The sequence below is a fragment of the Thamnophis elegans genome, chromosome 6 (genome assembly GCF_009769535.1).
Source record: "Thamnophis elegans isolate rThaEle1 chromosome 6, rThaEle1.pri, whole genome shotgun sequence".
Lineage (NCBI taxonomy): Eukaryota > Metazoa > Chordata > Lepidosauria > Squamata > Colubridae > Thamnophis > Thamnophis elegans.
In genome coordinates, this window is record NC_045546.1 from 37,512,328 (window position 1) to 37,533,325 (window position 20,998).

Sequence of the window (20,998 nt, forward strand, 5' to 3'; positions counted from 1 at the left end):
ATGCTTAAAATAGGAAGTTAATAACCTTTTACTGATTTGCTCACCGGGAAGTGATTCTTAGAGATAAACTGCTTCTTAGCCTAAATAAGTTATTTATATAACTTTGCATATTTGCCTTTGGACAATATCTTTCATTCTGTAAGGTATTAAGAGTTGAAAAGGAGGAAAGATGACATGGACAGAAGAATTCATGAAAGGATCCTTCCCATGAGGTTAAAATACAGATTTAATGACCAGAAAACTGCAAAGATTGCTGATGAAACCATAAATCTGACTCCACATCTGCTATATGTGGACTTTCCTTCACACACAATCTCCACATACAAAAAAAAATGCATTGATTTTTACAAGTATAATTTGAGGGCAAATGTTGCCGTCAAACTATCTTTCCTGTAGCATATATTATTTTAATCTTCCCAAATTAAAGTTATCATGTCTTGATTAGTTTTTATAACTGTATGTTTCTGTTATAAAGACTAGCTTTGGAAGAAGGTCTGTGGGAACATCCATTGCCTTCATTGTTAACTTGTGTAATTCCTGGATGTATCAGCAGTCATCTGTAAATTGGAAGTACAATTCTCCTTTGACAACCTGATCAATTAGACCAGTTTCTTCCCAGGTTTCTTTCTTTGACTATTAAGAAATGTAGTCTCTTTTCTCTTCTTATCTGATTGTTCACTAAGCAGTACCTTTTTTCCTTATCCTTCAAGATTATTCCCACCATGTGACACTGAATTATGGATTAGTTAAACTTTTGGCTTGGTCCAACAGAGGTCTTCCTGTTGTAATGAAGTGACACAGTTGGCTTTTTCAAACCTCAACAAGAAGCTGCTAGTTGACTATAACCAACATGACAGGACCACAGTTGGAGCCAAAAATAATTCAGTCAGCTCATCAGAACAATGATGGACATGACAGAACTTGTACATTATAAGACGACATAAGAGATTTAAAATGTGTAAAAGGAAGATAGGTGCTGATGTGAACATATGTTACTTCACTGAAGGGATGAAAGGCTCAGTTGAGTAATCTGTTATTCATAAACATATTATTAGAAAGTTGGCATGAAATTCTGAAATTCCTAAAATAGTCTGTTTTTATTCTTTTAATTTATACTCAGTAGTTATCATGTTCTCACCCGGCCTACACCAATACAAATCGAGAGGTCCTTTTCTGGATTTATCTATTTTAGTAGACAACAAATGTAGATGTTTAACTACAGAGGTTGGGACTTATTTCTACCTCTATTTGTTGAAAATGACAAAACCATCCTGAAGAAAATTTGAAGATGGGGAAAATAAAAGTACTCTATTCCATTTATGCAGTGCTGGCACACATGGCTTCTAACATAATAATATAAGAACACTCAATAATGGCATTGATTGATTGGTTGGTTGACTGACAGACTGATTGATTGATTGATCATTGTGTACAGGGTAAGAAAAATGACCTCCACAGAGATATACACACTCTGTTATCAAGATAGTGTGTGGGTGGGGGGAGGGAATGTGTAATTTCAGACTGTCCAGATAACATATGGTAGTGACTCATATATAATAAATACATATGTATACTTTTTTCTTTTAAAAAAAGGAGGAAGATATATGTTAAAATTAAATATGTATATTGAAAAGGAATTATAAATACCATCAACATAAAATGGAGCTTGCTCAGCGGCTGAAATACTCCAAGTAAATAAGAGGAAGAGTGCGAAGCAGAGGAGAGAGGTAAGGGGAGAAGAGGAGGAGAGAAAGAAGGAGTGGAAAGGGGAGAGAGGAGAAGGAGAGAGGAAGGTGAAGTAGAGAAGAGGACAGAGGGAAGAAAGGGGGTAGGGAGGAGGAGGAGAGAGGGAGAAGAAAGTGATGGATAGGGTAAAAATATGGCGCATGGAGAGTAGAAGAGCAAAAAATCATTTTTAGGAGTTGATGGTAAGTTGAATTGATGTAAACATTTAACAATATAATATGATATTGATTATGTTATAATATACATGTGGTTATTTGTTATGAAAATGCAAAAAATAAAAAACTTTACACACACACACACAAACAGAAGTGACTCAGACAGATACTTCCATAATTAATGGAAGGAGAAGGAGACTGTACAACTCAATAGATTTACAAATTTCTGTTACTCTAGCTAATCTCAATTAAAGTAATTTGAGCCTACCCCTGGACTTGATTTCTTGGTCTAGTCTACCTAGTGAGTCTGACAGCTTGATTAATTTCAATTTAGTCACCGCCTGACTCTGGAAAGTTCACAAATAATAACAAAAAACACTGCAAACCAAAAGCAAGATGGGATCCAGATGCAAAATTCAGACAGAAAGTAAAAATAACAAAGATAAACAAGGAACCTATCCATCTCATCCTAACTCTGAGAGAACAACCAAGTCTCCAAGGCTTTAGAGAATGCCAACAGGGTGAGAGCAATATGGAATCTCAGTCCAAAAGGCAAGCATAGGCCATGGCCTACAGCAGAAGAGGTGTGTTCCACAAAGCTGCCCAGAAAGGTTATAAATGATGTCCTTATCCTATGTGCATTACTACATACTCTGAATGTTGCTAGAAATCAAAATTGGAAAAGACATATCAGCAATTATTCTATGTAGTAGATTACTGAAAAACATTTAAGCCATACTATTAATTGTGAGTCATTAGCATATGACTTTTATTCATATGATATTATAAAAACAAATGAAAAATCACAGTTAAAAAGAGTATCGTACTAAATAATGTAAGTATAATATAATTATACTATATCTAGACAAATAGGCAAATTGTAGGTTTGAGGAGTTCATTTTTTATTGTGGATCAAGCCTTGAAAAGGGATGTCACAAAATCCACTGAAGGAAATCATAGGATTCAGGATAGGAAATATCATGGCCCTTTAAAGCCTTTAAAAGACTACTAATATTAAAATTAGAAGTGTCCACCACTTCAGAAATAATGTGCATAAAGTGCTCTGAGGTTTGAGGGAGCACCAGTGTATTTGCTGCAACCCTGACAAAAGGTTCTTAAAGAGTTGAAGATAGGTGTTATGGTGGCAATCCTACACACTCTGAACCATCTTTTTGGAATCCTAACTAAAGGATTCCATTAAAGTGAAGCCAGATCTTCTCACCCTCGCCCCCAGCGAAGGTTGCAGTTGGCAAACTGCACCAACCTAACTGCATATTGCTAAGCAAATTTACTCAACATTTCTTCTGCACTTCTTAAATCATTGCCATTCAGATGGAAAAGAAATAACTATTGATTTAAGCTAAAATATATCAAGTAATTCCAGAAGTTAATTGTTTCATAGTGCTAATTGTTTGCTCTTGAGCAAATTCTGTACAAACACCAATGAGATTAGTCACAAGTATGATTTTCGCTAGTTTTCATAGTAGAGCTTGGGAAGACCATATTTTCAATGATGTGGCCTTAAAGGGCCTGAAAATAATCTTGGATGAATTCTCAAATTAATTTGAATCAAAACAACTGTTTGCATTATCAAATATGTTAATATTCTGATTTCATATTAAAAAGAAAATGTGCTTCACTACATAGATGAGGAGTTATTTAGTGACAATACCTTTTTTATTTTATTAGTTTCAGTTTGCATTGAATTATCACAGTCATCCAGCTCCATCTTCTGGTTTCCAAATGCACAACACCACCTTTTTAAAATATGCATGGCTGTATAATGGAATTAAATTACTGATTGTATAGCTCCCTGATGTATCATTAGTAACAGTGTAGTTAGCCATTTTTACCAGCTATGTGCAGGATACCTACTTAAGTAGATGTTAATGTCCATATGCAAAATGGAACATAAATTTTTATTATTCCCCATTCCTAAATAGAAAACTGATTTCAGGATGATAGATAGAGGAAGAAATGGTAGACAGAAATATAGATTTAACAGTCTTCCTACATTTCTTTGAGTGAAATTTCAGCTTTTCTATACTTGATAGTTAAGCAGAGGCTGCTCAACAAACTAAGCTTGCTACTTTCATTACCATTGATCATCTAAAAGCAACTAGTGGTTAGTCTCAGGAAGATGGATATTGTGCTCAATAGTGGGTCAACATAAAAGATTAATAGTTAACTTAATGAAGCTACCTGATATTGAATACTAATTAGGTGCAACTAAGCTCTTCATTTGAACAATAGTTTAGAGAGCCACTGAATTCCTAACAAGACAAGTTCTTAAATATACTGGGAAGAATCGTGTTAACTGTTTTTAATTTAGTTCAATTATAAATATTATTTAATTTAAATTTAGTTTTTGTCTTCACTCAGCGCACAGAGGTGGTTTTGCCTGGCTTGGAACATGCTATCAACATGCCATTTACAGATCATGGAACTTTTTCCTCAAATCAAACAAATACTAAAGATTATGTCCATCTCCTCCAAGGCAAGATGCTTAGCCCGGAAAGTTTACACTGTATTTTTATTCAAGAAGGAACCAGATGAAGATAGTAAATGAACCAAATATTGAATGGTGCTCTTAGCATTTTTGTGTGCAATTTTATCTTCTAAGGCCAATACAACAGCAATGGAGACAATTTGTTAAACAATACTGGAAGTTGGACTTCACTTTCTTCAACTTATCTATAGTTCATCTCGTCTAAAAGAAAGGTGAAATAACTCTTCATAAAACTACATTGTAGAAAGGGGTCACCTAAATCATCTAATTCAACTAACTGCCCAGAATATTGTGTGAGACAACTCCATTATAGAGAAATGGCTCCATTTCTAAATTGCTTTTCTTTCAAGAAGTTCTCTCCAAGATTAAATCAAAACTCTGATATTTGAGGAATAAACTTCCACAAGTGTTTCTTCCTCAAGTCAAAAGCTTTTTGTTTCCTTCTTTGTTGTAACTGTTTTGGTGCTGTTCACCACATGTGTTATTTGCTTCTGAACAATTTAATTTTTATAAGTTTTTTTTAAAGAGTTTTGCCTAGAATTTTGAATAGTGCATGGTGAATTTTGAATAATGATTCTAGTGATTGTGTAAGGATAAAAAGTATGAATTCTGGATTGAACTGCTATCCTTGATTTTCTTAGCTGTCTATCTCTCCATACATATAAACCTATGGACACAAGTAAAATATAAAGGCATGGATAATTCATATGTTAAAATAATAATAAAAGCTAATGCTTGTATTCAGAGGGCCCTTTTAAAGAGAGATTAGGTCTCTTCCACGTGGATCAATACATCAATCTGAAATATAGTTCAATATTTGAAATAATCAGGAATCAATAGTTTTTATTCATGTCAGCAAAACGTCATCATTTCATGTTTTCTTATTGCAGGCTACTGACTTCAAGGGATCCAAACAATGGGAAAAAATCCATTAGTGAACCCTAACAGTAAAAAGAAAGTGTATATCTTTGTGATGTGTGATAGTGGAAGTGGGTGGCATCTTTCTGAGAATTTCTAGTCCTGGGCTCTTTAAAATATCTTGCTTTCATTCATTTTAAAGGGAAAAATTAATTACATCTGTGAGAATATTCTGTATCTCAGGCAAACTGTATTTGTCAACCATGTCTCAAAATATCTGATATATTCTTCCTAAGTAAAGTTTTTAAAAAATGCAAATCTTGATCTTGTTCATGTTTATTTCAAAGTCCTGTGACTAAACTCAATGAGTCTTATGCCAAAGTAATTTTGTATGGAATTCAACCTTGAAATAAAAAAGAGGTTGATTGGAGCAATTCCACTTCAAAAAAGTCCACTTGAATTATGTTCCAGCCAACTCAGAACCAAACAGAGAATTCCAATTCAATATGGTAGAAGAGTTCAAAGGATAAACTGTATCATTTAAAAAAAAGCTATAAGTATTTCTCTTGTCCTTATAGATGGCATTGAAAAACCAACTAGACTATATACTGTAAATGGAATGTCCACTTGTACCGAGATTGACACATGAAACTTATATCAAGTAATGTGTCTCATAGTACAAGTAAGATGTTAAAAGTTATTTAGCAGCTGTTCTTTTCTTGTCTTGTAAACTGCATGGGGTTTGATTTATATCTCTCAGTTGTGTATTGTGAAAAGTTCAAAGAATAACTTAAAAAAAAAAATCCCTGATGATAACCGTTAGAATTTTAGCAGCTGGTTTACACTTATATAGCTTTCCTGTCAAAGTGATATCACTATTCCAGCCTGTTTCAACAAAGGCATTGAATCCTGCTTTATGAAGTCTTGAAAAAGTGTCATGTAGGAAAATGCTTTAGTCTTATTTTCTACCAATTCTCATTCATTACTATGGAAGAAAAGGTGTCTTCACCCCAAAATTTTCTCCAAAGCCAAAGAGAATTTGAGTGAATGTTTCATGGCTGGAGAGTTATGTACCGGTATTTCCACTTATCAATTAAGAATTAGCTTCTCAGGACTATGTTTACTTCTGGGTATCCTGTCTAAAGGGCTGCAGCTTTGCTGGCTTCTCATGCTTTATTAAATCCCAAAAGAAATATTGTTGGAAAAGTCCATGAATCTGTTCAAAATGATGTGCAGACCACTAGAGGAGCCTAGGAGGTATGGAAAAGCAGATAACAATAGTAGCAATCCAATAGAGAAGAAGCATGCTGATTTTTTTGGCAGCAGTATGGAAATGATTTACTATTCTGTCTCTTAGGATGTTTGTTCAAGATCTCAACTTAACCTGTAGCTTCGTGGTTTTCTGGTGGTATTCATCAAAGCAGTAGCTCGCTTTGGCACTGCATAGATTTTCTGAGATATGTCAGGATCAGTTAGATAAAGTTCAAACATCACTAAGATAAATTTTCAAGTACTGTGAGAATAAAGTAGAAGAAAACTCAAGAAACTATAAGGCAGGTTTTAAGATATTATTTCTGACATTCTCATTGAATCTTACTAACTTAACTTTCGTATGTGGTTCTGTAGGATAGAAGCAAATGGAGTAGAGAAATTGGGTACCACAACTGAATATACATCTAAGATATTCTTTAAAATAACTGAGAATGAAGGAATGTATTGCTTCATTTTTCTAGGTTCTATAAAGGGCAAAACACACTTAATAAATTAGCAAACATCCAATGTTTAGTTGATACTATAGCTATGTATATTTTAAAAACAAATTAGGAAAAAATCCTTCAGATCTTGTGAGAGTAGTGTACTGATTTGTATTCATTAAAGCATGACATTGTTTTTGAGACTTCCATTTTAAACCTTTTGAGCTTAAAATAATGATGAAGCAGCAGAGTGCTGAAAAAAAGGAAAGACCATTTTAATGACCAGAACAGAGCCACTGCATTTCCCCCCAAATCATCACCAAATGATGCAGAACCCCACTATGTAATATTTATTTATTAATGTTCCCTATTATTTTAAAAGTTCAGCTAAAAATTTGATATAAGGTCTAACTTTTATTCATAACATGGACTAGTAATATTTATTAAGGCATTTGCATTAGATATAAACTTGGTACCAGAGTCTAGGAAGTATGAATTGGTAAATAGAATCATCTGTATAGGCAATCATGTATGTCTCCAGCATTCTCTTAGAAGCTGAGTAACAACTTGTAAATCATCTAGTTATAATTTAACATAACAACTTTTGCAAAACATGCCATTTAGATGAAGACAAGTGCCTTCATGTATTATTTCTTGAATCTCCATATTATCTTTTCCATGTTCTTACTTAAATGAAGTATAAGATCATTAGCTGACTTTTCAGAATTAATGAATTTCTCCTCTAATGCTAAGACTTATGGACAACCATGGGGATTTGGTCATATATATATTTGGATTGGTGTGCTAGTAGGTTTGAAGAATGTCCTTTAATATTAATAGGTTGCCATACATTACTTCAGAAGTCAACTACTGGATAAAAGAAGTTATTTTTAAGTATGTGCTGAACTTCATGTCAAAAGCAGAAGAAAGCTGTCCTCAGTTTTAACCGTGACAGTCATTGAAAAGCCTTTTGTTTAACTTTTCTCTCCTCATCCCCCTACCCCCATTATATTAAACTTATGCAGTTTTGGCTAGAGTTCAGTTTTTGAGTCATTGGTGTGAAGTAGTTTATTCCAAAATGTTTCAGGCTTATCAATGGTTTCCTTTGCATGTTTTAGACAATGACTTGTGATGAAATCAAAGAGAAGATTCTCTTTTGTAAATCTCCTAGGCAGTCAGTTGGTCACTTGCAGTTATCTGTCGATTCTGTTTTTATATATATATATATATATATATAACCTATTTACAAGCAGTCCTACAAGGTATTTTTTTTCTCAGCCTTCTGAAATATTCTTTGATTGTAATAATTCGGTGAAACATTCATTTTTTATACTTGTTCACAGGTGAAATTGACAGCTGGAAACATTTAGAGATTTTTAAAATAGTTTTGCCCTACTTTGTAACAGTGAATTATCTTTGGTCTCAAATGTTCCAACAGCTGTTTACAGTAATCTATGTCTGCAGAAAGTAGTCTTTCTAAACAGCTAGAAGGTAAGAATATTTGCAATCAACTGATCAATGGAAATCATGATCTTAGATACTTAGATTTATCTAAAGGTAGAAATAATTCTGAGCCATTAAGACTCACAAGTTGTGTGCACTGGGCTTTTTTTCAAATCAGATATAAATCTTTCACTTGACAAAATACATTTATTCATCCAGAAAAATAGATGCTATGCTGCGAGATAATAAAATTAGAAGGTTGTAATTCTTGTTGCAAAATCTTATGTGACACTGAACTGTTTTTGCAGAAATATCTTTTTTCAATAACTCTGCAGTACTGGGATGTTTCATAAGAAGACATTGTAAATATCCATATAGATCATCAACCAACCCAATAAGTTGGCTATATCCTATTCATCATATTCTGTTTTGTACTATTTTTTATAAATAATATAAAGTTATCTGTTTGGATCTGTAGTAATTATTTCTTTACAAAATTGAACTTCATTGAAAAAAACCCTGAAAATTTGTTTACATTTTTCAGTAAGAAGAAATGCAGTAGTTGTTTAAGAAGAGATGCTGTAAATAAAAGCTTATACAGCTTAATGATAAACTTATGATACGCATGCCCAAAGTGGCACGAAGTCATCACCCATTGCTCTTTCAGGTTCCAGTAGGCTGGCCAGCTGGTCTTCAGACATGCAGGAGTGCTGGAAACTAGAAGTGTAGCCGCCTGGGTGCGCATGCGCACCAGCCACCTAATCTTCCAGTTTGTGGTGTGCATGCGAGTGCGAAGACCACATAGTGCATGGGAAACCTGAAGATCATCTTCCCAGCATATGCATATACACTGGGCGGCTGGTCTTCTGGTTTCCATTACGTGCACGCATCCTCACGTTTCGGCACTCAGTGCCAAAAAGGTTCACCAACAGTTATATAGGATTGAGATTACATCTATTTAATATAAATTAAGACCCATATTTGTTTGAACAAATGTTTTGTTCTTTTTGTTTCTTTGTCAGTTTGACTATTACCCTTGAAACATTATTACAAGTTTAAGAAAATGGATGTGCATCAAGAGTTCAGTTCCTATCCTATCCTGCCCTATCCTACCCTACTCTATCCTTTTCAAAGGACAAAAGGATCTTAATTGTCTTAATAAAAAATGAAATATCCTATTTTTATAACCAGAATACATAAATTAAGTGCAAATAGATGTTTTCAGCTTTTATTCTTCCAAAACACACATAGAATACAAAATATGATAACTAAAAAACTAAAAATTTTGAAATGACATCAGCGATGCTACCCTGATGGGAGGTTAACCTTGGTTCTGTCCATTCACGTTGGACATATTTTTGAAATGTATATGTTCAGAAAACAGATTATTGGAAATAAAACAGCATTTACAGTTCAATCCATTTTGTGCAGAACAACCAGAGGTTTCCTGTAGATTTTAAAAATCAGAAGGGTAATCCATGACTTCAGGTCTCGGATGCAACAGTAGTGGGCAAGAATGGGATCTAATGTCATTCTGTTTGGAAATGGCTTCATCCAAATCCAACTCCCTATCATTAATTTTCACCTCCATGCAGCCATTGTAAAAAACTGTGACTGGAGTTGCCTCAACTGGAACATCTGAATAAAACACAGAATAGTTAATACTAATTCACAAATTAAAAAATAAGTTAACAGGATAAAAATGTTTACAGAAAAATCATATTTGATATATGAGTTTTTCTTAAAGAATTTTGTAATCATTTTAATAAATTATCATCTCAGTAATAAAACTGATCTCAAAACATTCTTGATATCACATTGTGATATTACCTCAGAAATAGAGAATCTGTATTTCTGATTAACTCTTACAGTTAGTGGTACTTTTAGTGAACTTACTATCATATTTTTCGGAGTATAAGATGCAACCTTTTCCCTCAAAAAAGAGGCTGAAAATCTGGGGGTATCTTATAATACAGCATTTTTTGCCTCCCGAAATCCCAGCCCCTTCACCAAAGTGGCAATGCATAGCTTGTAGGAGGCTTTCAGAGAGCTCCTGGGGCCTGGGGAGGACAGAAATGCGCTGTTTTTTGCTCAACCCCCCCCCCCCCAATCCCCAGGAAAACTCTATAAGCTTCCTAAAGGTTATCCATGTCCCTTTTTTTGGCAAAAAATGGGTCCATTTTTGCAAACAAATGGGCCGGTTTTTGCTTGTTTTTTGCACTCTACAAGCCTCTTAAGGGCTATTCATGCCTCTTTTTTTTTAAAGGGCCCATTTTCATGAAAAATCGGCCATTTTTGAGAGGTTTGCAGAGTGCAAAAAAAAAATTTTTAATTTGCTTTTTCGAAATTTTCAAAACGTCTTATATTCTGGTGTGTCTTATACTCCGAAAAATACAGTAATTTTATAGGATAGAATTGTTACTACTACTGATTCTTACTTATAAAACTGAGATACTCTAGTATCTAAATAGGAGATCATGCTGTGGATATGTTTCTTAGATAGATTAGAAATTCAACCTAAGATATAAAATAGGCTTTTCACTTTAGATAAACCCACTACAAATGGATTGTAGAAAGCCCAAAACATGGATGTGTTAGTGCAGCTCCATTATCTGATAATGTATTATAATTATTATCATTCCACTGACAGAAACTATTAAATATTGTGTAAGGAATAATTTCTTTTAATAAGAAATTATTAAACCACTAAGTGTTGCAAAACACAGTGTGAAATCCATGCCAATCTATTATTTCTTAATTGATTTTCTCAAGGCTACGCTGAGCTATGCACACAATTAAATACCTTTATTGTCTAAGTGAAAAACTGAAATGTTATCATTTCATGGATGATTCTTATGCATTTTTCCGAATTTCCTGGAAACCCATCCAACCATAGTTGGTGAGTGTTGGAGTGGATTCTTTTAAAGCTTGTCTTCTTCACATGTCTAGAAGACTGTAATCCTATGTGCATTTACTGAAAGTTAATAAGAACAAGTCTTACCAGGAATGCCCCCTAGGTAGGTGTCAACAGATTCATTAATTGCTTCTTCAAGGACTGAGAGATGATGTCCTGAATAGGTGATAGCTGAATGTGAATCAGCTGTAAGTTCAAGCTGTTGTCTACTTATCTTGAGTCTAACTTGTACTCTTTTTGAGGTACACAAATTTCTTGACTCTAGGTGAGCAACAATGACATTCTGAATAGATACAATGATTTCCTAAGATTCGGAAACAAAATAAGAGGGGGATAATCAATTTCAGTTTCTATTTCAGTTTTTCATACCCAGAAAAGCTTTAACAGAATTAGCATCATCAAATAATTCAGAAAATATATTTCAATTAAGTGACAAGAACAAATAGTAGAAATATGAATATTTAAATACTAGTGAGAATAATTCAATGTTTGATAGGTGAATAAATCAACTTATTTTTCTTAGTAGCATTTCAGTAAATCATAATTAAATGCAAATTTACAATTTTTGCAGCCTTGCTGCTTTAACATTTAGCACCAACATTTTTCAAACTGTTTTGTAAATGTAAACAAAATCATTTTTGACATGAAGAACCATGTTCCCAGAAATATACATCCATACATACATACATACATACATACATACATACATACATACTAAACACACACACACACACACACACACACACACACACACACACACATCATCTTACAGCAGATGGCTTATTTTTTTTAAATCAGAAGCATTCAGGGTTTTATTAAAAAATTAAGATGGCAGAAAGATCAAAACTCTGTCCAATTTGTTGCATGCATGCGTGCAATCACATTTTACAAGCTGGCCATATAAATATGATACATAAATAAATGCCAGGACTTCAAATTGTGCTGCTGAAACTGCCATCTTAACTTTTTTGACCTCCATCCTGCAGTCACTGCTTTTTTAATTATCTTTTCATGAAAATTCTGCACAGTAAAGATGTACATCACAAAAAGATTTCTTTATAGAGATGCACAGATTTTTTTCAAACAACGAATTGCTCTAAGGACATTTTGAATGATGTGACTAGGGAGAGGGGGGAGAGAGGGAGAAATGTATCTCAATCTCCCAGGGACTGGTGAAAAAGATTAATTTATGTTTGTCAAAATCAAACTAATTATATACACATCTAAACATAATTACATCTCAATATCTTATCTGGATTAAGCCAGGGAAAATTCTACTGCACCTTGGTGGCATCAAATTGTCATGGCAAAGGGACTAAAAAGTTTCCTATTATTTTTCCCTGTGTCATGGAGGTACCAGATACCTAGGTTAATTGTCTCCATCAGGAATACATGTAGTGGGAACAAAGAGTACCTGTACATTTGTTAAGTTGGAATCCACAATAGACAAAGCAAGAGGAACTGTTTCACCTGAAACCAAGGCAAATATTACTCCAGTGCCTGTGGATGGACGGATAGCCATTGCCACATTTATTAACCAATCATCTGTGTTGCTTGAAATGTTATCTGTTTCATTTTAAAATAAGCCAGAAAGCAAGAGAAAAGAATGTATCAGCCAGTTACAAAATAATCATTTATTCTCAACTTTCCTACATACAAAAAACATTTGAAACAGCTTATTTTACTCTTTCCTGAAACATTAAAAATGTTCTATAACACTACTTATAATTTTTCCCCAGAGTAGCCACCTTATGTATTTCTCTACCCTGATCAAACTGAAAAGCAGACTGAATATAAATCTTGAAATATTTCTGTAATTTGCCAGCTCATATATTTACAATATTTGCAAAAAAGAGGTCTTCCATCATCAGCAGCTTTTATCCAATAACCTGGATAGAGAGATCATGACAACAGTTTAGGCCTATAGCTTTGAAATACTTCTGCTATGACCTAAAAGGATATTTGGGCAGAAACACCTACTTTGTAGCAGTGATGAGAGTCAAAAAAATTTACTACCGGTTCTCTGGGCATTGCTTGCTGGGTGTGGAGTTGCTTGGTGGACATGTCAGGGGAAGGATACTACAAAATCTCCATTCCCTCTCCACTCCAGGGAAAGGTTACTGCAAAATCCCCATTCCCTCCTGATCAGCTGAGACTTGGCAGGCAGAGAATTGATGGGGAGGGGCCAGTCAGAGGTGATATTTACCAGTTCTCCAAACTACTCAAAATTTCCACTACCAGTTCTCCAGAACTGGTCAGAACCTGCTGAATACCACCTCTGTCTTGTAGGCAAGACTCCATATTTAATTCAGCTGCACCAGCCAGTTTGGTGCAGTAATTAAAGTATCAAGTCAGGAAGTTGGAATCCATGAGGTCTAATTCCAGGTAGCTATGAAGTTAACTGAGTGACCTTGAATCATTCACTCTCTCTCAACCCTAGGAAACAGGCAATAGCAAGTTACTTCTGAAATCTTGCCAAAAAAGTAACTCCAGATGTTATTGTTCTTGGACCCACATACTTCAGGCACAATAGCTCCCAACCTCAGCATCTTCTGTTTGGATTACTGTTTCAATCTGCCTTTGAAGAATATTCAGAAACAAAATATTGCAGCTCAAGTACTGACAAAAAAACCCACAATTCAACAAACTAAAACCACCTGTTTGGTTATTGTATAGGTCTCCTATAGACCAATGTTACCTACAGGTTTTCTGGTAAAATTCAAAATGCTGTTACCAATGAAGCTTTTGATGAATTCTGGCTATTTTGGGGACTTTCTGTTCCAAATAGAATCTGCCTATCTTGTACATTTAAATGGAGAAGGCATGTTATACATTCGTATCTATCACAAAGCTAAGGATCCTAGAGTAGGTCTATCTATTTGGTTGCTAAGAGTCAACAGTGGCACATAATATGTCAAACAATCAGTTAATGAACCTAAGGGAGAAAGGACCAAAAAAAGTTTCTGGTCTATGGTTGCCCCAATTAAAATGGTACTTCCCTATTAACAATTAAGAAGAAAGCAAAACCAACCTTCTTCATAAGGCTTATTTTGGGAGAAATGTTTTGCCATATTATATATTTAACAGTGTTGTGATGTTATGACTGTGAATATATGTGTGGATGCATGTGTGTGTGTGTTTGTGTTTGTATACACATATATAGACAAACGTGCACCAATGCTATCCACAGTTCATGATTAGGTGACAGCATAGAAATTGTATTAAACAAGCAAGCTTACTGTAGCTAATGTGAAACTTTGCCATGCCAGTGCCAGGGTAGTAAGATCCCTTTCCAACATTTATTAAACAATGTTTGCTTTGCTTTTCTTGAATGAAGTCTTTTACGCCAGAGGTTCCTTGATTTAACAAGTTCCAACCACGAATACACCCATCCAAACGGGGGTTAATCTGTAAAAAGAATTATAGAACTGATTATGTCATTCAAAGAATATTATCTGAGACTGGAATTTGCAATGGATTTGTCGATATGATTTCAACTTTACAATATTGGCAAGACAGTTGTAAATATATACAACATTAATTTTTAATTTTAATGCAATTTTATTTATTTTGTTAAGCATGTATAAGATAACAGATGTACTTAAGTATAAACATGATTATGAATACAGGAAATGGATACGAATAAGTGGAGACGGTAGCAGAGGGAGGTTCCTGCCAGTTCTAACCTCTTCTATAGAAGAGGTTCCACAAATCTACAGTGCCATTTAGAACCGGTTCCAGCTCCCTCCCATCCGCACATCATCAAGATGAACAGTGAGAGGAGGAATTCTGGGAGTTGAATTCCACAGGATTTTTTTTCTAAAGGGTTATGGGTGCAAGGATCTTGTAACTTGACAGCTTTAAGACTTGCACATTTCAATGCCAGAGTTCCTGAGCCAACATGACTGGAGGAGGAATTCTGGAAGTTGAAGTCCACAAGTCTTAAAGCTGTCAAGTTTGAACATCCCTGTTTTTTTTCTAAAGGATTAGGAGTGCAAGGGTCTTGTAACTTGACAGCTTTAAGACTTGCGTGCTTCAAATGCCAGAGTTTCTGACCCAACATTTTGGTTTATAAGTAAGAGCGTTGTTAAGTGAGTTTCACCACATTTTACAAGTTGACCATGCCCATCCAGTCACTTGGCTGGCAAGCCACTCCCACCTGTTCGCATGGCTGACAAGCCACTCCCCAAAGCAGGTCACACCTACAAAAGAGGTTCTAAAAAATTTTGAAATCCACCACTGGACAGTAGGCACGTTGGTGCGCTTATGCATGCCCCATTATAGACCTCTTAGGAATGGGGTGAGGTCAATAATAAACAGTTTAAGAATAAAGTTATGGCAGTTTGGGAATGAAGCCAGAGTCAGGTAGTGCATTCCAGGCATTGACCAGTCTGTTGCTGAAGTTGTATTTTCTGCAACCGAGTTTGGAGCAGTTTACATTTACAAGTTCAGAGTAGAGATGCCATACTGGGAATCTACTTAAATATCTATCCTGTCATCTATTTCTTTCTCTTCAAATCATACTCATTTTCACAACTTTCCAAGGGATAATTACTGTTCATTAGCCACAAAAGATGACAAGGAATTTCTCTCAAGGTGGTGAGTAGTTTCTTGGGAAGAACAAATCATCTCTTAAGTAGCTTTGCAGAAAAAAAATGCTAATTTCAGGGAATAAAGTCTTTTTCTTTGTAGATACAGGTAGTTCTTACCAAATGATCATTGGGATTAGGAACTCCATTACTAAGCAAAATGATCATTAGGAGTGACATTATGTGATTACACCGACTTACAATGGCAGGTCTTGCAGTTCCAATTGCCATCATTAGGCAAATCCCGCAAAGTATCTCTGTCACATGATTGCCATTTGTGACCTTCTGCCTGCTTTCCTAGTGAGTTGCTTGTCAGAAGCTGGCAATGAAAGTCACAAATGGTGATCATGGGATTTCAAGATGCTGCAATGTCGCAAGTACCCAAATGGCAATCACATATTTGCAGAGATGCTAAAATAGCTGCAAGTACAAGTAGTTACGAACTCTTTGTTCACTCCCATTGTAACCTTGGTTATTGAAGAAGTGGAAGATATACAGGGAACTACTTCTATCATAAAATTATACAAGTTAGGCAAAGAAATAACAGGGGAATTTAGCTTTTCTCTGCTATCCAATCTTGTGATAAAAAGTTAGTAAGCCATTTTGCCAAGGTATCTACCTATCTGGGATATTTAAAACATTTGCTAAAGAAGTGTGTTGTGAAACATTTCTTTCAGATATTTTGCACTGCCTTTTTAACTATACAGCATATTATAAATAGTCTGCGCCCTAGCAGGTTACAATTTTAATTATTTTCAGAGTTTTCATTGATGTAATCTAATCCATTAATTTATTAAATAGTGCCACATTAACACAAAGCAATGTTAAAAAGCTTTCCATAGCCAAATATATTTCTATCTTCATATAATTAAACCCTAAGTTTTGGTTGTTCTCATGACATCAAATAATGTGACCAACATTGAAATATAGTTTGAAGTATGACTTATTAAGGTGACAACAGCTGTCAGTGTATTCTTAAAGTTATGATGATCTAAAATTACATGTAACAATCTCTTTTGCAGATCAGGTTTTATTCTAACCTTTGGGGATATAATCTCAGAAGGGTCACTTATTTTCCTGGTTTAGAATTCCATGAAGCCATATTTCAACATTTTCTATGTACACCATTTGTTCATTGAGGAACAACTGAGTCCCACAAAAATTTGGAATACGAAAATACATGATTGGACTCCAAGGGAAGGGACATAAAGAATTACTTTCAGGGTAACACTTGCAAAAATACCTGACAGCTGGGATCAAACATTTCTTTCTGCTGAAAGCTAGATGTGATTTCTACATGTCAGGCAAATAGCCAACTAATGATCAGTTAGAATGTATTTGCACGGCATTTTTTCAGTCTTTTGTAGAACTTGAAAATGCCCAATTTTTTGTGTCAAAAATATGAAAATGAATTATCTTTATGTTAAAAATGTTGCAAAGCAGATAGCTCAGTAGATAGCCTTGAATTTTCAACATGGCTACATTTTCAAAATAGCAATAATAGAATCTTATAAGTAATACATTCAAACTTATTTATGTTTATACTCTTACTTCAGGCAGGACTGAACTATTATTAATCTTTACTGCCATTTCATTCTGTTACTAGTAACTCTGCCCTTTATTTTTGTCAATAAAGTAGGAAGCATATAGTTTTCTTCTCTAGAATGGTGCTTTTCATTGTAGAGTGTCTTTATAAAGAGACATCTTTTTTTCCTTTTTTCTAATAATAAACATCCTTATTGTCTTTTTGCAGCTATCTCACTGAGTGCTTAAAACTGAAGCTCCTTCTCCCATCTATACTTTACTTCCAAATTACTGCAGGACAAATGCTACTCTAGCTCATGAAAATGCATCAGTAATTTCAGTATAAAGTGCTAGTAAAAAGAAAAAGAAAAAAAAGAATCATTTTTGAAGCTATAGCACATAACAAGATACTTCTTCAAATTTTATTCCTTCAGGTTAGATCACTCCACTCTTATTTATGCATGGAATAATAGGCAATACAAGGTTTTTCAAGGGTTTTTTTTTTCATCGTTTGAACTCTGATCCTGCATGGGGATCAGTTCATTCTATAGGTGCCATGTGAACCTAGGGGGAAAGGGACCCTCAAATAGGTGTGTATATTTAATATATGTGTAGGAATATGTGTGTAAATGTGTGCATTTCACCACATTTATTGCCTTTTCTCAGCATTTTATAGTCCTGAAGTATAGTCTAGAAGTGTTGTGGCCATGATTTCCTGGATTCTAAGGTAAAATAGTCATGCTATTCAAGAATTCAAGAAATCATAATCAACGCTTAGTGAGAACATTAGATTAACACTCTAAAAATTGTAGGTATAGATTAAATTCTTATTCTAAAAATAAATTTCTAAACTTGATAATATACAATATACACATAATATCTACAATGACAGTTTTAAAAGAAAAAAAAAATCCAAACATTAATTGCTATACCTACATTTACTGCAATGATGCCCCAACAAATACTACAAAAATTACCAATTTAATGATATTGTTGTCCATTCTGCGAGGGAGTCCTGCAATGTACACTTTTGTGTCCAAAAAGCCATTGGAAAGCCTGAAAAGAGGTCTTGGGTTATTGATGTTCATCACTGCTTCTTTCGCTATTTTCACACTGATGCTATGCTCTAGTTCTTCCACAGAGATCTAAATATTAAAAAAAAAAGTATAAAAAGTGTATAAATGCTGAAAATCTGTTCCAATCCAGCAACAATGATGTGTGTGAAGTAAGATTCTGATTTGGTTGAATGGATTCACGTAACTAGGACATTTGCTAAAAACATGAGTGGCCTAGAGGTGGAACTCATGTCTCACAATCAGGAGGCTGTGAGTTCAATCCTAAGAGGCTGATATTTTTCTCTCTGGGCACAATGAGAATTTATCTGCCAAAACAAACTCCCTATTGGCGACAGGAAGGGCATCTAGCCAGTAAACACTCAGCTCTATTCAGTTGCCCAGACTCCACCCTGCAAGGGCTTATGGGGTCATTAAAAGAAGATGATGATTTGATAAAAACAAATTACAGTGGAACCTCCGGTCATGACCGTAATCTGTTCCAGGACTTCAGTCGCAACCCGATATGGTTGTGACCGGAAGCGAGACCAGCTGTGCATGCGTATACAAAAAAAAAATGGCATGGCAGGGAAAATTGTCACGGTTCTGTTTGATTGCCACCTGAGGATGTGTTCGTGACCAGAGTCAAACATTTTGTGGATTTTTTTGGTTGGCACCCAATTTGGTCATGGTCAGAAACATTTGTGATCTGAGGTTCCATTGTAAGCAGTTTAACATACAATGGCACAATGTTCTTAGTGAAATCCTATGGGCCCTTAGCATCTTTTCATGTATCCATCCAGAACCCACAACACATGATTTGGTTTAATATACTGATAAATATAACTAGACACTTTGAATTAGTTTAATTTCCTATAGAATACAAAGGTGGATAGGGTCTTCTAAGGTGAATGTAGGATCTTCTAAGCAGGTTAAGGATGGTAAAATCTAGGTGGAACTCTGCAAAGTGGAAGGATTATGATGGAGGAAGGTGATAGTTAGCCACCCTAAAATAGAGCTAGACAGTGCTAGCTGATGAAGTTTTATTGTTTTGGCAGACTAGTGATAATTGATGATCCTGAGATGCACCAGACAGTGTTATCCTGTTAAAGACATATTAGTTCAATATGTTAGACATATGTTAGACATATGAGTTCAATATATTAGTCTGGGGCAAGAGATGAAGCAAAACATTATTTGGAGAAAAACGTGTTGAAATTGGGGACTGATATAGAATAATTTGGTACAGAGGGCTCTCTACTTTTACTAGCAAGATACTGAGCCAAAAAGTATTCCAGAAAATCTTGATTATATAACTATAATACCCTGTGACCAACTGAATATATTATTATAAATATAAATTTTTTTTAAAAAAAAAATCAATCCCCAAACTTTCAATATGCCTTTATGTTGACTTGGGCATAGATAATAATAACTTTTTAATTATTGTCCTCAATAGATGGGTTATTAATTCAGATTTTGAAAAATATGTTAGAGGAGTACATTATGGTATTTAGCTCTTGTATATAAACTTTGCATCTAGAAAAGAGAATGCAATGCGTCGATTCAGTTTGGCAATTCCAGTCTCCTGTTAAGTAGTCCAGAATACAGCATATAACATTTTTCAATCCCACCGTGTTATTTTCTCTTTTCAAGCAACTGAAACCTTTGCTTCTAAATTCTAAAGGAATTCTAAGACCGAGCAATGAATGTCTCAATAATTTTTAAATTCTGGATTTAAAATCCTAAAGTCTTGACCCATAATTTAAAGTATTATAAAAGTCTTGGCCTATGATTTAAAGTATAATAAAACACATACAATTGTTTCATTTAAACAAAATGATAGATTATATTACAAGTGTATTACTTTAAAAAAGGCTTATTTCTTAAAGCTGTTTTTCTCTGTATGTTTAGATTATTTATATGGCTTTTCAGTTCACAATAATGACTCGGTTTTCAGGTTCTCATTTGCTGAAAAAGACTTACCATATGCCACAAGCCATCATTAATAGTTTTACCACCACTTGTTACTTTTGTCCCAAGCTCATTTTTAAACTGAATTTCAATCTTTCCTTCACGTAACGCAAGTAGAAACCAGGATGTACTGTTTATGGTTTCAGCATACAGTATCACACCCTCCTTATCATAAGTCCGGAAGTCAAATTCTGCAGAAAATCTGAATTGAGAAAAGGGCAAGCCTAAAAATTATGCAGCGAGAAGACTGGATATACACACTAAGAATGTTGTTACACATATGCAGGTATGATATATCTGGACTGAAAAAACTGATTCAAGATAAAACAAGAATTTCTTAATGAACATGAGAATTTTTCATGGTTAATGCATTTACAAATAACTTGAAAAATAAAAAAGTGATCTCAAATAAGGAGGAGGGACCCTGAGAAAGATAATAAAATATGAAATACACAGAATCAAAATAATTTATTTAAAAATTGTTATTCAAGTATGAAATGTACACAGCACAAATTAAAAACTGTATGATAAAATGAGTGC

The 20,998-nt window shown here is 34.5% G+C and overlaps 1 protein-coding gene across 1 annotated transcript in view; it reads right to left on the reverse strand.

Annotated features, from left to right (window-relative positions):
• Nucleotides 1–9,617: 9,617 nt before the first annotated feature.
• PROS1 (protein S) overlaps nt 9,618–20,998 on the reverse strand; it is a 37,484-nt gene continuing 26,103 nt past the window's right edge. The window contains exons 10-15 of the mRNA XM_032219272.1: nt 20,471–20,660; nt 18,410–18,577; nt 14,559–14,727; nt 12,734–12,885; nt 11,407–11,623; nt 9,618–10,043 (exon numbers count right to left, since the gene is read on the reverse strand). Coding sequence (XP_032075163.1) covers nt 9,862–10,043; nt 11,407–11,623; nt 12,734–12,885; nt 14,559–14,727; nt 18,410–18,577; nt 20,471–20,660 — 1,078 coding nt within the window. The 3' untranslated portion in view covers nt 9,618–9,861. The remainder of the gene's footprint in view (nt 10,044–11,406; nt 11,624–12,733; nt 12,886–14,558; nt 14,728–18,409; nt 18,578–20,470; nt 20,661–20,998) is intronic.